At 41.6% G+C, this 14,481-nt stretch overlaps 1 protein-coding gene across 1 annotated transcript in view; it reads right to left on the minus strand.

Annotated features, from left to right (window-relative positions):
- Positions 1–14,481, minus strand: part of LOC128841953 (coagulation factor XIII B chain-like) — a 39,917-nt gene that overhangs the window by 9,980 nt on the left and 15,456 nt on the right. The window contains exons 4-8 of the mRNA XM_054037506.1: positions 13,154–13,330; positions 11,666–11,842; positions 6,357–6,536; positions 5,737–5,928; positions 1,150–1,332 (exon numbers count right to left, since the gene is read on the minus strand). Of these exons, the coding sequence (XP_053893481.1) occupies positions 1,150–1,332; positions 5,737–5,928; positions 6,357–6,536; positions 11,666–11,842; positions 13,154–13,330 (909 nt within the window). The remainder of the gene's footprint in view (positions 1–1,149; positions 1,333–5,736; positions 5,929–6,356; positions 6,537–11,665; positions 11,843–13,153; positions 13,331–14,481) is intronic.

The raw sequence follows: 14,481 nt of genomic DNA on the forward strand, positions 1-14,481 counted from the left end.
GTAAACTGCCCGATCACAGGGGACAAACTCCTTTTGACACAAACTTTACGGGAAATCAGGCTAATTCCTGTAATTCCTGGAAATCAAGCTAATCAGTACCAATGATGCATGTGGTACCTCAGGCTGTGTTTACTGATGGTAAATAACTCACTTCTGCTGTTGACAGAGATAAGAACATTAATCCTACTTAGTTACCATAACTGGGAAAATCTTTTTAAGGAGAAAAGAGCCATCTACTGGAACTAACAGCAGTACTACAGATGCTAGATTTTGTCAGCCATTCCAGGACAAGGATAGCCAACACATGGCAAATTTAACTTTTTTACTTAGATGTCTGACTGAGGAATTGATTTGAGAGGGTAGTATTTTTTAATTGTTTGGAGTGTTTGCTTTTTCTTGGTTTTCTTTTGAGTTAAATTGTTGTTACTTTAGGTCAGTTTTATTTTGGTTGTTTTTAAATTGATAGATATGCACATTTTATTACATTAAATAAGTAAATATAATTGTATTGGTCTTCTATTTGCATAGGTGCTGGAACTAGGGATGCGGGGGGTGTTGCAGTACCCCCTGACTTGAAGTGGTTTCCATTATATACAGGGTTTACAGTTTGGTTCAATGGTTCTCAGCACCCCCACTATTCAAATTGTTCCAGCACCCTGTCTGTTTGTGCTTTACTATAAGAGTTTTCTAATAATGACATTTTAAAGAAAAACTGGTTACTACTAAGGATCTGCTCTACCATTATTACCCTCTCTGTATGTATACTAATTTTTTCCTGCAAATTTAGTTCTCATGAAAGGTGTTGAGAAACAGCACAGGAGAATAAAGTCTCTGATTATCCAGAGAAAAGCTACAGCCTGGGAAATGACCATGCAAACTGCCCCACCACTATGCCTCAAAACTGACCACTAGGCAAAAATTCAAGAGGTGAGAGAAGGATTCATTCTTTCAGCCATCAAGTACTTGTCTCAGCAAGTCTACAAAGAAAGATATCATAGTGGTAGCAGTTTGTGTGTTGCAGGCATTATCCACCTGGAATTTAACTGAGACCACAGCATTTCCCATAGAGCTATATGGGTTGTTTTTTTTCCAGGGTCTTATCAATCATGAATAATATAATAATACATCTAGTTTTTCACCAAGACTTACCTAAACAAGTTGGCTGAGCTGTCCACTTTCCTTGTACACAATGAACAGTTTCAGGACCCTCCAATATGTGATACCGATGGCATCTGTATTTTACTGAGGAACCTGTTGTGTAGTTTGTCAATAATGGTCCAAAACTAGCACCACTTTTAATTGCAGGTGGAGAGGGGCAGGTTTCCCGTGTTTCTAAGAGAAGAACCATAGCTATAATCTGTATCTGTACACAACAATTCTCTCAAATGATAGTACCTGAATCAATGTAACTAGATTTCTGAGAAGGAAATTAAAACTACAGAATAAATGTAGATTGGGGTAACAAACAAAATTGCAACTTCTTCCAACAATTTAGCTGCTATTTCTTTCTTTCTTTCTTTCTTTCTTTTTTTTAAAGGGTTACAAAAAGGAACAGAAGCACCAACACATGTAAATGCCTTACTGAGTCACCATGCAGTCTCATTGCCATACTTATCCTACCTGTACCATTCCCCCATCCAAATCCTCTTTGTTTTTGACTCTCACTTCTTGGGTCATGCTGAATTTAGATTGTATGTTTGTCTGGGACGGGAGTGTCTTTACTTGTTTTCTGAGGTGCACATTTCTGGCTGCTTGAAAAAATAAAGAGATGAAAAGATATGAACTCTATCATGAAACGATTAAAGTTCATGATTCTAAGAAACGGTAGGAGGGAAATGGCAGAATAAAGACAAAAAGGCTTTAGCAAACAGAGAATTGGTAGATAAGATGCTGTGGGAAGCAAGTCTAAGTGAAAACAGATCAGGAGAGTTGGCAGTTTTTTAAAAGAAACATTATTAAGGGCACAAGAGTATGGTAGGAGACCACCCTGACTTAACCAAGATATTGTCAAGACCTAAAATTCAAGAGTGATATAAGAAGTGGAAACTAGGTCAAACTATGAAAAAGCAGTTACTCACTTTCTTGTAACTGTTGCTCATATCCATTCCAGTTAGGTGTGTGTGCACAGTGTGCACAGTTGTCAAAGTTTTTCCCCTAACAGCACCCGTCAGGTCAGCTGTGGAGCCCCCTGGAGTGGCGCCTTGATGACTGTAACAGGGTGCTGGCCTGAGAGGCACTGAACCAGCCCCTGTTAGCTCAGAACCTGCTAGCGCAGCTCCCATCAAGGGGAGCTGGCAGGGTGTGGCTCATTAAAGGAGACTAAGAGTAATCACCTGTGAGCCTGGTGGGAAGAAGGCCTATAAAGCTGGCAGGAAGGAAGGGAGAGGGGTAGAACAGGAGGAGTAAGGAGTGAGGAGCTAGCTAGCTAGCAACAGGAACGCGTGACTACCTAACTCCTATTGAATTGTATAGAGTTGTATATAGATGGTGGTGGGAACGAACACAGGGAAATAAAAGAACACTGGGTTTTGCAAAGTAAGAGGTCTCCGGCTGATTTGTACCACAAGCAAGGCGCTCAATATATGACCCTGCCTCAGTTCCTTCTTGCCGGTTACTGCGACAGAGGGGAAGGCGGGCGGGCGGGTCTGGAAAGGATATGAGCAACACATCTTGAAGAACAGTTACGAGAAGGTGAGTAACCATTTTTTCTTCATTGAGTGCTTGCTCATATCAATTCCAGTTAGGTGACTCCCAAGCCCTACCTATGCAGTGGGGTCAGAGCTATGGTACGACAGACTAGAGCACTGCTCTGCCAAAGGTTTCATCATCACTAGCGTACTGAGTGATGGCGTAGTGAGCGGCGAAAGTGTGTGCTGAGGACAACATCATTGCCCTGAAGATCTCTTGAATCAGCACCTGGGCCAGGAATGCCGTCGATGAGGCCTGTGCTCTTGTGGAGTGAGCCGTGAGAGCCGGGGCCGGAATGTTGGCTAATTCATAGCAGATAGGGATGCAGGAGATAATCCACGGTGAGGTCCTCTACAATGAGACCAGGAGACCTTTCATACGGTCTGCCACCACCACAAATAGCTGGTTCAACTTTTGGAACAGCCTCGTGCATTCGATATAAAAGGCAAGCACCTGTCAAACATCCAGAGAGTGGAGCATCTGCTCCTGGCTGGTCGCATGAGGTTTGGGATAAATATAGGATATAAAATGTCCTGGTTGGAGTGAAACTGGGACATGACCTTTGGAAGGAAAGCTGAGCGAGTTCTGAGCTGCACCTTGTCTTTGAAGAAGACTGTGTATGGAGGGTCATAAGTGAGGGCCTTGAGCTCCAAGACTCTCCTTGCCGAAGTAATGGCAATTAGAAAGGTGACCTTCCATGAAAGATACAGGAGTAAGCAATTTTCCAACAGTTCAAAGGGAGGTCCCCATCAGTTTCAAAGGAGCCAGGTTGAGGTTCCATGTAGGGATCAGCTGCCGAACGTGTGGATATAGATGCTCTAGGCCCTTGATGGGGACCTGCAACAGTGAAGTGCAGCCCTGGGAGCACCAGATCGCAAACCTCTTCCACTTTGCCAGATAGGTGGCCTAGTAGATGGCGTCCTGCTACTGAGCAGAACTTCCCTGACTGGCTGTGAGCACATGAGCTCCATGGGCTTTAGCCATGAAGCTTCCAGGCCGTGAGGTTGAGAGACTGGAGGTCTGGGTGACGATAGCATCGGTGGTCCTGGGTGATCAGGTCTGGGAACAGCGGCAATGTGATTAGAGCATCCATCGATAGCTCCATGAGTGTGGTGTACCAGTGCTGGCGTGGCCACAGCGGCTCTACTACTATGACCACCACCTTGTCCCTGCAGATCTTGAGCAGGACTTTGTGTACGAGCAGAAATGGGAACAAGTACAGCAGATGGTCTGATCGTGACAGGAGGAAAGCGTCCGCGATGGAGCCTTGGCTGTGGTTCTGGAAGAAGCAGAACCACTGGCACTTCCTGTTGCTTTGAGTAGTGAAGAGATCGATGTGAGGAGTTCCCCATCTCTGGAAGACGGTTAGGGAAAACAAGGAGAACTTGCTAAGCAAGCCACCACAGATCCAACAACCATCACAGGCAGTAAGAAGGAAAAGACAGTTACCTTTTCCATAATTGGTGTTCTTCAAGTTGTGTTGCTCATGTCTATTCCACAGTAGGTGTGCTTGCTTGCACTGGTGCTGGAAGTTTTCCCCTAGCAGTACCCGTAGGGGGGGAGGGCCCCACAACCCCTGGAGTGGCGTCTGCCTAGCGCGGTATAAGGGGAGTGGCACACTTCCCCCACCCTCAGTTCCTTCTTGCCAGACAACTCCGACAGAAGGGAAGGAGGGCGGGATATGGAATAGACATGAGCAACACATCTTGAAGAACACCAGTTACGGAAAAGGTAACTGTCTTTTCTTCTTCGAGTGATTGCTCATGTGTATTCCACAGTAGGTGATTCCAAGCTATATCTGTTGGAGGTGGGTAGGAGTTCACAAGTTCCCAGGATAGAGTAGTTATCAATAGTTCACAATCAACTTGGAAGGGCGTATCGAGTAAGGTCCAGTTCTATTTATTTCCCACATAAATAATTTGGATAATGACATAGAGAATACACTTATAAAGTTTGTGGATGATACCAATCTGGAAGGGGTTGCAAGCCCTTGGGAGGGCAGGATTAGAATTCAAAATGAACTTGAAAACTGGAGAAATGATTTTAAATAAATCGAATGAAATTCAATAAGGACAAATGCAAAGTATACACTTAGGAAGGAATAAGCAATTGTACAAATACAAAATGATCTGGGGGTTATAGTGGATCACAAACTAATTATGAGTCAACACTGTAATACTGTTTCAAATAAAGCAACATCATTCTGGGGTATATTAGCAGGAGTGTGGTAAGCAAGACATGGGAAACAATTCTTCCACTCTACTCAGCACTGATAAGACCTCAATTGGAATACCATGTTCAGTTCTGAGCAGGACACTTCAGCAAAGAGATGAACAAATTGAAGAATGTCCAGAGAAGAGCAACAAAAAGGTTAAAGGTCTAGAAAACATGAACTATGAGGAAAGATTGAAAATATTGGGTTTGTTTAGTCTGGAGAAGAGAAGATTGAGGGGGCACCTGATAACAGTCTTCAAGTACCTAAAAAACATTGTTATAAAGATGAGGGTGATGAACTGTTCTCCTTAACTACTGAGGACAGGCCAAGTAATAATGGTCTTAAATTGCAGCAAGAGATATTTAGGTTAGACATTAGGAAAAAACTTCCTAACTGTAAGGAACTGTAAGCAATGGAACAAATTACCTATGGAGGTTGTGCAATCTCAGTCACTGAAAGTTTAGACAGTACTTAGTACAAGGGACTGGACTAGATGACCTATTGAGGTCCCTTCCAGTCCTACATTTCTATGAGTCTATGATATCATAGAAGCCATTAAGCAAAAAAGCAACTCATGAAGCCTCATAGTTTGAATATTTCAAAATATTTAAGCAGCACGGTCAAGAAAACAGCTATAAAATATTTAAATACAAGTGCCAGCACCAGTAATTAACTGAAAAATAACTGCAAATACAGTATACAATTTATTGTGATTAATGACAAGTAATAATGACCATTAATCTATCCATCCAGGTTGTTCTATCAACAATCTCCGTAGTATCAGAGCACCTCCCAGGGATGAGGAATTATAACACTGCAAGCAGAATACTTACCAATACATTTAGGAGGTGATGTCCATTTTCCCATTTTACAGGTTATTTCACTTGATCCATTTATCCTGTAGCCATGATCACAATTGTATCTAATAGTGTCTCCTGTGTAATACATCTTGTCCTCAGTTATTGCTGTACCCTTCTCAATAGGAGGTGGCTGATCACATGGTATTTTTTCTTTGGCTTCTAAAACTACAGCAAAAAAATTGGAAACATCTCTCTCAAATTATTCATATTTACAAACTATTTCCTTCCCACCAGACACCACGTCCAAATGCCCAAGAAAAAAAAAAGATTGGCCTTATAGACTGTCCAGCTGGCTAATAAATCACGGATCTGGTGGAGCAGTTGGGACCAGTGGGGATCAGACATAAAATCTGGATTCAGATTTAAATCCATCTTCAGATCCTGGCTCTTCCCTCATCTTGTCCCAAAATTATCAATACCTAGTTCTTACATAACACTTCTCACGCATAGGCATCAAAGTACTTTACAAGGGAGGTAAATATCATCACCCCAATTTTAAAGATGGGGAAACTGAGACACAGACATGAAGATTAAGACATGTTTTGAACTGGGGTTTTACTTCAGCTCCAAACATTTGTAAAGCAACTACTAACCAATGCAACTTGGGGGTGAAGTCCATTTTCCATTCTCACACTGGATTTCTTCTGATCCTCTCATTGTAAAATTAAGCTGACATGCCAAATGTACTTTGGCTCCATTATGATATGTTCTTAAATCTGTGAGTATATTGGCATTGGGAGGCTGAGGTGGAGGAGGGCATTTATTTCTTCTATCTAGAAAGAAAACACGTATTTGGACATGTGGTGGAGGCTTTAATCAGATCATCTCTATCAGAAAAGCAAACTGGTTTCTTAAGGTTTACACACACATGCACATCCATGCCAGAGAAACAAACGTAGTGAAGAAACAATAGACGCAGAACCTGGAGAGCTCTGGGTGACACATTTTGTTCCGATTTTTACCTCAAGAGTCTAGTTCACCACAGTCGGACCTGACACGCTTAACCAGCACTATAACAGACATTTTTGGGGAGATGGTGCTATTTTCATAGGTTGACACTCTCAATATAAATCCTTAGTAAAAAAGCCTTTACAGACAGGTTAAGGAAATCCTCCTCTACAATCCAGATATAGGGTATCAGTGCAGCTTGTCCACAGCTTCTTGTCCTGCAAGCAGCCATAGCCTGCGGTATCCACCCCAAAATGATTTTTGTTTTTGTTGATCGGGGGGAGGAGGGGGAGGGTTGCTAGTGATCATTGTAGTTGATGGACACAGTGGTCACGTTCACTTTTCTGAACTGTTCACCAAACCTCCCCTGCTGAGCTTAGGTCCATGATGAACAAAGGACTACAGAGTCCCACTATGCTTCCCACCCTACTTTCTAGGGGTTCCCCAGGTATTGTCACTCTACTGTAGCCACAGAAAAGGGACATTAATCAAACCCACAGACTCAGTCAACCACGTAGTTCAATAGAGTTTAAAAGAGATTGGATTTGACCCAGTGATTTTAACAATCCAGTTTACTGATAATTGCAATGCAGTTCTCACCCCAATGCCGTTTAAAAATTGGATGCAATTTTCTCTTTCCACTGAAAACTAAAATTTGGAGTCCACAGGTAAAGGTCACAGTCAATTTTAAAAAGTATTGAACTTAATCTTGAAACACATATTGCTTATTCAGACCATGTCCTAGATTTAAAAAAATCAACATCCCATAGCCACAGGTACTTTAGCCTTCAGCTGCATTAGACTGTTCTGTAAATATCAGTTGTGAATGTGAACCAGTTCAGAAGTTCAATCTGACAGTTTCAGTTAAAGCATTTTATCTATTAGTAATAAGAATACAAGAATGTTTATGAAAGTAAAGTTAGACAACACTGAGGGTAAGAAATCATTACAAAAATGTATGGTAAAAGGAATGTTTCAGATTGGGCTTAAAACAACAAAAATTAGAGCTGTCAAGCAATTAAAAAAATAAATTGCAATTAATTGCAGTTTTAATCCCACTGTTAAACAATGATAGAACACCATTTATTTGAATATTTTTGGAGGTTTTCTATATTTTCAAATATAGGCTTGATGCTGGGGGCTCTGGGCTTCAGCCTCCCTCGAGACACAGGGCTCCGGCCTTCAGCCACCTGCAAAGCTACACCCTGGGGCTGCCGCCGATACCTCCCTCCACGCCCAGAGGTAAGCGATTAACATGTTAATTTTCTTTTTACTCAATCACAGGCATTAATTGCGATTGACAGCCCTAATAAAAATGATGAGATGGAATTGTAAACTGTGACCCAGGACCCGACACCTCAAGTATACACTACTACAGAGCATATCACATAACTGGAAGAAAGCTAATCTTGTGCCAATTTTTTCAAAGGGTAAACGGGGAGACCTGGGTAATTAGACAATTGTCAGCCTTACATCGATCCTGGGAAAGAAAATGGAGAGGCTGATACAGTACTTGATTAATCAAGAATTAAAGGAAGGTAATGTAATTAACGCAAATCAACATGGATTTATGGAAAACAGATCCTGTCAAACTAACTAGTTTTTTTTTTTTAAATGCGATTACAGGTTTGGTCGACAAAGATAATAGTGTTGACGCAATATACATTTAGCCTTCTCTAAGGTGTTTGACTTGGTACCACACATTTTGATTAAAAACTAGGATGATATAAAATTAACATGGCACCCATTAAATGGATTAAAGATTGGCTAACTGATAGGTCTCAAAACATAATTGTAAACAGGGAGTTGTCACTGAGTAAGTGCGTTTCCAGTGGGATGCTACAGTAATCAGTTCTTGGCTCTATAGCATTTAATATTTTTATCAATGACCTGGAAGAAAACAAAATAATCACAGATAAAGTTTGAAGCTGACACAAATTGGGGGAGTGGTAGGTAATGAAGAGGACCAGTCACTGATTCAGAGAGATCTGGATCGCTTGGTAAACGACACAAAACAATATGCATTTTAATACAGCTGAATGTAAATGTATACATCTAAGAACAAAGAATGTAGGTCACACTTACAGGATAGAGGACTCTATCTGGGGAAGCAGTGACTCTGAAAAAGGTTTGGGAGTCATAGTGTGATGCTGTGGCCAAAAGAGCTAATGCGATCTTGGGATGCATAAACAGGGGACTCTCAAATAGGAGTAAAGATGTTATTTTACAGCTCTGTATTTGGCACTGGTGTGACTGCTGCTGCAATACTGTGTCCAGTTGCGATGCCCACAATTCAAGAAGGATGTTGATGAATTGGAGAGGGTCCAAAGAAGAGCCATGAGAACGATTAAAAATATGCTTTATAGTGATAGACTCAGAGAGATCAATCTATTTAGATTATCAAAGAGAAGGTTAAGGGGTGACTTGATAACAGTCTATAAGTATCTACCTGGTGAAAAAAATTAATAATGGGTTCTATAATCAAGCATAGAAAGGTATAACATGAAGCTAGATAAATTCAGATTGGAAATAAGATGTACATTTTTGACAGTGAGAGTAATTAACCACTGGAACAATTTACCAGTTGTTGCAGTGGATTTTCCGTCACTGACAATTTGTAAATCAATATTGGATTTTTTCCCCCTAAACAATATGCTCTAGGAGTTATTTTGGGCAAGTTCTATAGCCTGTGTTAAACAGGAGGTCAGACTAGATGGTCACAGTGGTCCCTTCTGGCCTTGGAATCTATGGAAACCCATAAGCAAAAGTCTATTGGTGTTGTAAAAGAAATTAGCTGACTGAAATGTAAATTTGTACAAACGCTGCTACTGGGTAGCATACCCAATAATGCCATATATATGCTCTCTGCATGCCTGTCAACTCTGGAAGGGGATCACCTCACTGACGTGGTTGTTGGAAAAATAGAGTATGGTTACATTCAAAATAATAAAAACATCTGCGACATCATAGAATGAACAGGAATCATGCACAGACATGCATCTGCCCCATTCAGAGACAAATCTATAATGGACAGAAGTATCCACATTATTACATATAACTGAGCAAAAAACAATATGCATCCTGATGTGTGCATCCATATAGATGTTGGTTGCATAATTTCAGGATGAAAAATGAATCAATAGCAATAAGTCTCTGGCACAACCCACAGTTTCCCAGAGTCTCCCACAGCAGCACTAATATCTGCCATAAACCCACGTGTGCAGTGACAAAAAGTTCAAGTTAAAGCTGCCGTAAGCATGTTCAATTTGCCTCGAGTTTATTCTGCTTTTGAAAAGGAACAGAGAGAGAGAGAGTTGCAGGAACTTAATTTCTTCATGGAAGGCCATGCCCACTTCTGATGTGCATTCAAATCAAGCAATTCGGGTGCACCATGTTCTGACCATTACTTATTTCTTTTCAGTTGTAACTTACACTCCAAAATTAGACCTATTTTTTGCCTTTGTGTTGATGTTTTCCACATTTGATCCCCTTGAATCAACTGAGCTAGCTAAGAAATTAATCAGGGGCCTGAAACTGCTCTCACTGACATCAGTGATAAATTCTATGATTTGCCCCAGCTGCAAATGATTGTATGTTGTGAATATAAAATGCTAAGGAAAAGATCCTGATCCCACTGGAGTCAATGAGAGTTTTGCCCTTGATTTCAATGGGACAAGGATTTTCCTCTGATAGATAATATGGCATTTAACCAAAAACATACTTTCAGGTTTCAGAATTATGAGACAGTCATGAGAAGTGTTTACAGTTACATAAAAAAGTCACATTGCTATTATTATGTATTGGTCAAACCCTGACACATTAAGTTGTCACACTACAGATGGTGCAGGTAACAATTCTTATAATAAAGGTTGCCTGACCCTTTCCATTAGAAGATGCTGTTTTCCAATTGCTTATAAAACAGTCAAATTTTAACTATTAAGGGTGAAGTTTCCTATCTTGGGTGTCTGCCTCAAGCTGACTTTTGTGGTGTTGTTGTTGTTATTAAACGATTCAGCTAAATGGTGCAGCAGTTTTCCACAACAAGACTAGGAGGAAAATATGTTGTTTTGACCATTATAAAATTTTATTTTTACAACTCTTTTATTGATAAGCTCCAGAGCCTCCACTTTTTGGAGAAAGAACTTTACATTTGGCTGTGGGAAACACTGAGGTAAGTGATGAAATTTTTGCCATCTCTCTGAAAATGTGTCAGTCTCTGAAAATTGCAGTTAGTACACAGTAAGTAGAAGTTTAGAATTAGGCAGCAAATTTTCTAAAGATTATATCTGCACTGAGCATGCTCCGTCCTCTCACATATCCTACTGCATGTGACATTCCCACACAGTAACTAAGCATGCTCCATCCTCGGCTGCAAGGGCTGAGCAGGACTTTCCTTGAAATTGCTGCTCCCAGCTGCTGCAGGCCACTATGGCTTACAGAAACCAAGAGGAGGAAGAGACTCTTTCTGTTCTGTCAGTGCTCCTTCTGCTGACACCCAGGCAGTGTGCAGCCTGATTCAAATGCAGAGGGATAAAGAACTGGGAGGGGGAGCTGAGGGGGAAAGGGAAGGAGGCAGATACAGGGGCTGGAGCTTGGTGGTGGAGGGTGGAATAGTATGTGATCATGTAGTTAAAGACTATTGATGCATATGGATAAGGAGGCTGAATTAAGGTTGCACAGGCAGCCTTAATTCTGACATTTCCTAACTTTTGAGGGCTTCACTTCGAAACTTGAGGGCTGCACTGACCAAGGTCAGAAACTGTGGCTGGGGTGACTGTTGAGTTGCTGGACTTAAGACCCTGAGGGTAAAAGGACACTGCCAAACTTACTTGGGGGTGGGTCTTTTGCTTATGGTTTGTGTTATGAATACTGTTAGTGGTGTTTCCCCAACATATTTTTAAATGTAATAATAAGGGTGGTATAGGGGCAGGAAGAGATACACGAAGAGAGTTACCTTCACATATTGGAGGCTCTGGATACCATCCAAACTCATAACACTGAATTAAATCAGATCCATTCAAAGAGTAATTTTTCTGACACAAAAACTGAACCACATTTCCTTCCTCATAGCTTTTCTTCCTGGGATAGAAATCCCCATGTTCTATCTCACTTAACAAGAAGCATGTTACTTCTAGAAAAGAAAAACACACACTGGGTAAAACAGATTTAAAACAACTCTATCAGAATAAATCCATTAAATGTGCAGAAGCTTTTCTCACATAAAAGAAACAAAGGCTATGGGGTTAAAGAATACCAGACTTCAGAAGATTCAGGTTAAGTTATTCTAGATGTAAGTAGAGTCAGAATGAGCTCTACCCTGACATCCGGTGGTGAGCTGTGGAAAAGGACTTCAGGGGCTGATCTCGATTGCATGGGCACACCCACCCTGCCTAGCATGATAGACTGTTTGCCCAAATGGTCACTTTGGCTGCTGTGGGATCCCCAGTCTCTTTGTTATTGGGACAGGAGTAATAAAGTGAATCAAGTACAGTAGAACTGTACTTGGCATTTTATGACGGAGGGATTCACCCTCAACCAAGCAGCACTCGCTAGGCAAGGGACATGGGTTCCAAACCCCAGTGAATTGAGAGAGGCTGGGGACAGGTATGTTTGTTTGGAAGTGTGGGCCCCAAACACCACCTTGACTCTCTTCCTCTCTCCATGGTGTAATAATAGAGATAATTTTGACTCAGTTAGGAGTCTTGTTAGGTGCTGCAGAGATGAAATCACGGATTCCTAGGTCTAAGCATTAGCCCTACTTTGGGCTAGTGGTTCTGAGTGTGCCAGCACTGAGGCACCCCCTACTAACAGCTGAAATCACTGAGAGCTGTGTTAAGTAGGGAGGGGCTGAAGACAAGTTAGTGAGAGGCTAGCAGGATGGCTAGTGGAGAGGCGCAGCTGGTGGTGAAGACTGCAGCAGAACCCCACGGAGAGGTGTGGCAATCAGCCATCAACCCGAGCAGTGGAGCATGTAAGATGCCCCCATACTGCCCCCCCCCTTCCTCCCAGGCTGGGAGGTAAACTCTGCAGATGAACTTCTGAACTCTGGGGGCTGCACTGACCAAGGTCAGAAACTGTGGCTGGGGTGACTGTTGAGTTGCTGGACTTAAGACCCTGAGGGTAAAAGGACACTGCCAAACTTACTTGGGGGTGGGTCTTTTGCTTATGGTTTGTGTTATGAATCCTGTTAGTGGTGTTTCCCCAACATAATGCCGCATTGTTTCCCTTCTTTATTAAAAGGCTTTTGCTACACTCAGACTTTGTGCTTGCTAGAGGGGAAGTATTGCCTCTTAAAGGCGCCCAGGGGGTGGTAAGTCATTGTCCCAGGTCACTGGGTGGGGGCTCGAGTCAGTTTTGCCTTGTGTTATTGACACAAAACCCCTAGATTCTTGTTGCTGCCAACTCTGATGGACAGAAGGGTTACATAAAGACAACAACATACTAGTGCAGTTCGGAGTAAGGGACCATCCATATGTACGACAGACTGCCTTTTCAATAGTGTTTCCTCCTCTGGTGTGGTATCCCTCATCACATTCATACATCAGTGTTTCATTCAGTTTGAGGATCCGCTGGGTTGTGGAGTAGTGGCCGTGATGTAAGTCTGGTACTAAGCAGCTCTCTTTAAAAAAAAAAAAAAAAGTACATAAATTTGGGGGCTTATTTAATTTCAAGATACATGACATAGGATTTTTCTCGCTATATCCTCATTAAAGTCTCATGCTTTTAGTAGACTGTTCAAATCTGACACAAAGCTTTGCAATTAATTTGTAAATAGCCGGGACAGTTATTCAAGTCCTCTGATATACATTTAACAACAAAGTTTGGAGGGAAATGGATTAATTTGCACCAGATGCACAGCCACGTTTGACTACACTGATTCAAATAAGTATATTCAGACACAAACATGTGTTTGTTTCAGTAGTTCTGACTCTGCAGCTTCCCAACTTTATATATACTTACACAGTCTCTCACTGTTGTGTGGGTAAGCGTAGGAGCTTTTAGCAGTTAGCTTCTTCCTATAGCACCCTGCCTAACAGGCAGAGATTTTAACTGCAACTCACAGACATACACCAACATTCACACACAGTAGTAAGTGTACCACGTGTGACAACTGGATTTAGATTATACATTTCTACCCTGATAGAACGCTGCCCTTGAGAGCCAAAAAATCTTACCACATTATAGGTGAAACCATGTTATATCGAACTTGCTTTGATCCACTGGAGTGCGCTGCCCCGCCACCCCCCACCCCCCCGAGCGCTGCTTTACCGCGTTATATCCGAATTCGTGTTATATCGGATCGCATTATATCGGGGTAGAGGTGTACTAGTAGGGTGGTCAAAAAATCCTGCACTCTTCAAAATGGAAATAGCAAGAGAAATGGAACCTTCCCTTCTGAGTCCACCCTTTATCAGAGAGAATCAAGGCCCAAAGAGTTCTCTTCAGGCATGTCTGCTGTTTCTCTAGGGTAGAGTAACCAGCCAGGGACCAGAGAAAAATATATTTTGAACTACGAATACGACTCCATAGTTATACCTTACAAATAACTGTAGTGCTTCTCTGTATTTTTACCATTCAGTGAGTGTTTCTGAATTGCAAATAGATTGATCTCCAAAGAAAAATTGACCCATAATGAACAAAATGTACTACTCACTAAATATTGTTCAGCCAGCTCTAGTTTTTAGTGTGTAATACTTGTAATTATACTTTTGTATTTTGCAATAGGACTATCTTTCAAGCCACAGGAAAGCAAGGGGTGGCCACACTCCA

This window comes from Malaclemys terrapin, chromosome 8 (genome assembly GCF_027887155.1).
Source record: "Malaclemys terrapin pileata isolate rMalTer1 chromosome 8, rMalTer1.hap1, whole genome shotgun sequence".
NCBI classification, from domain to species: Eukaryota; Metazoa; Chordata; order Testudines; family Emydidae; genus Malaclemys; species Malaclemys terrapin.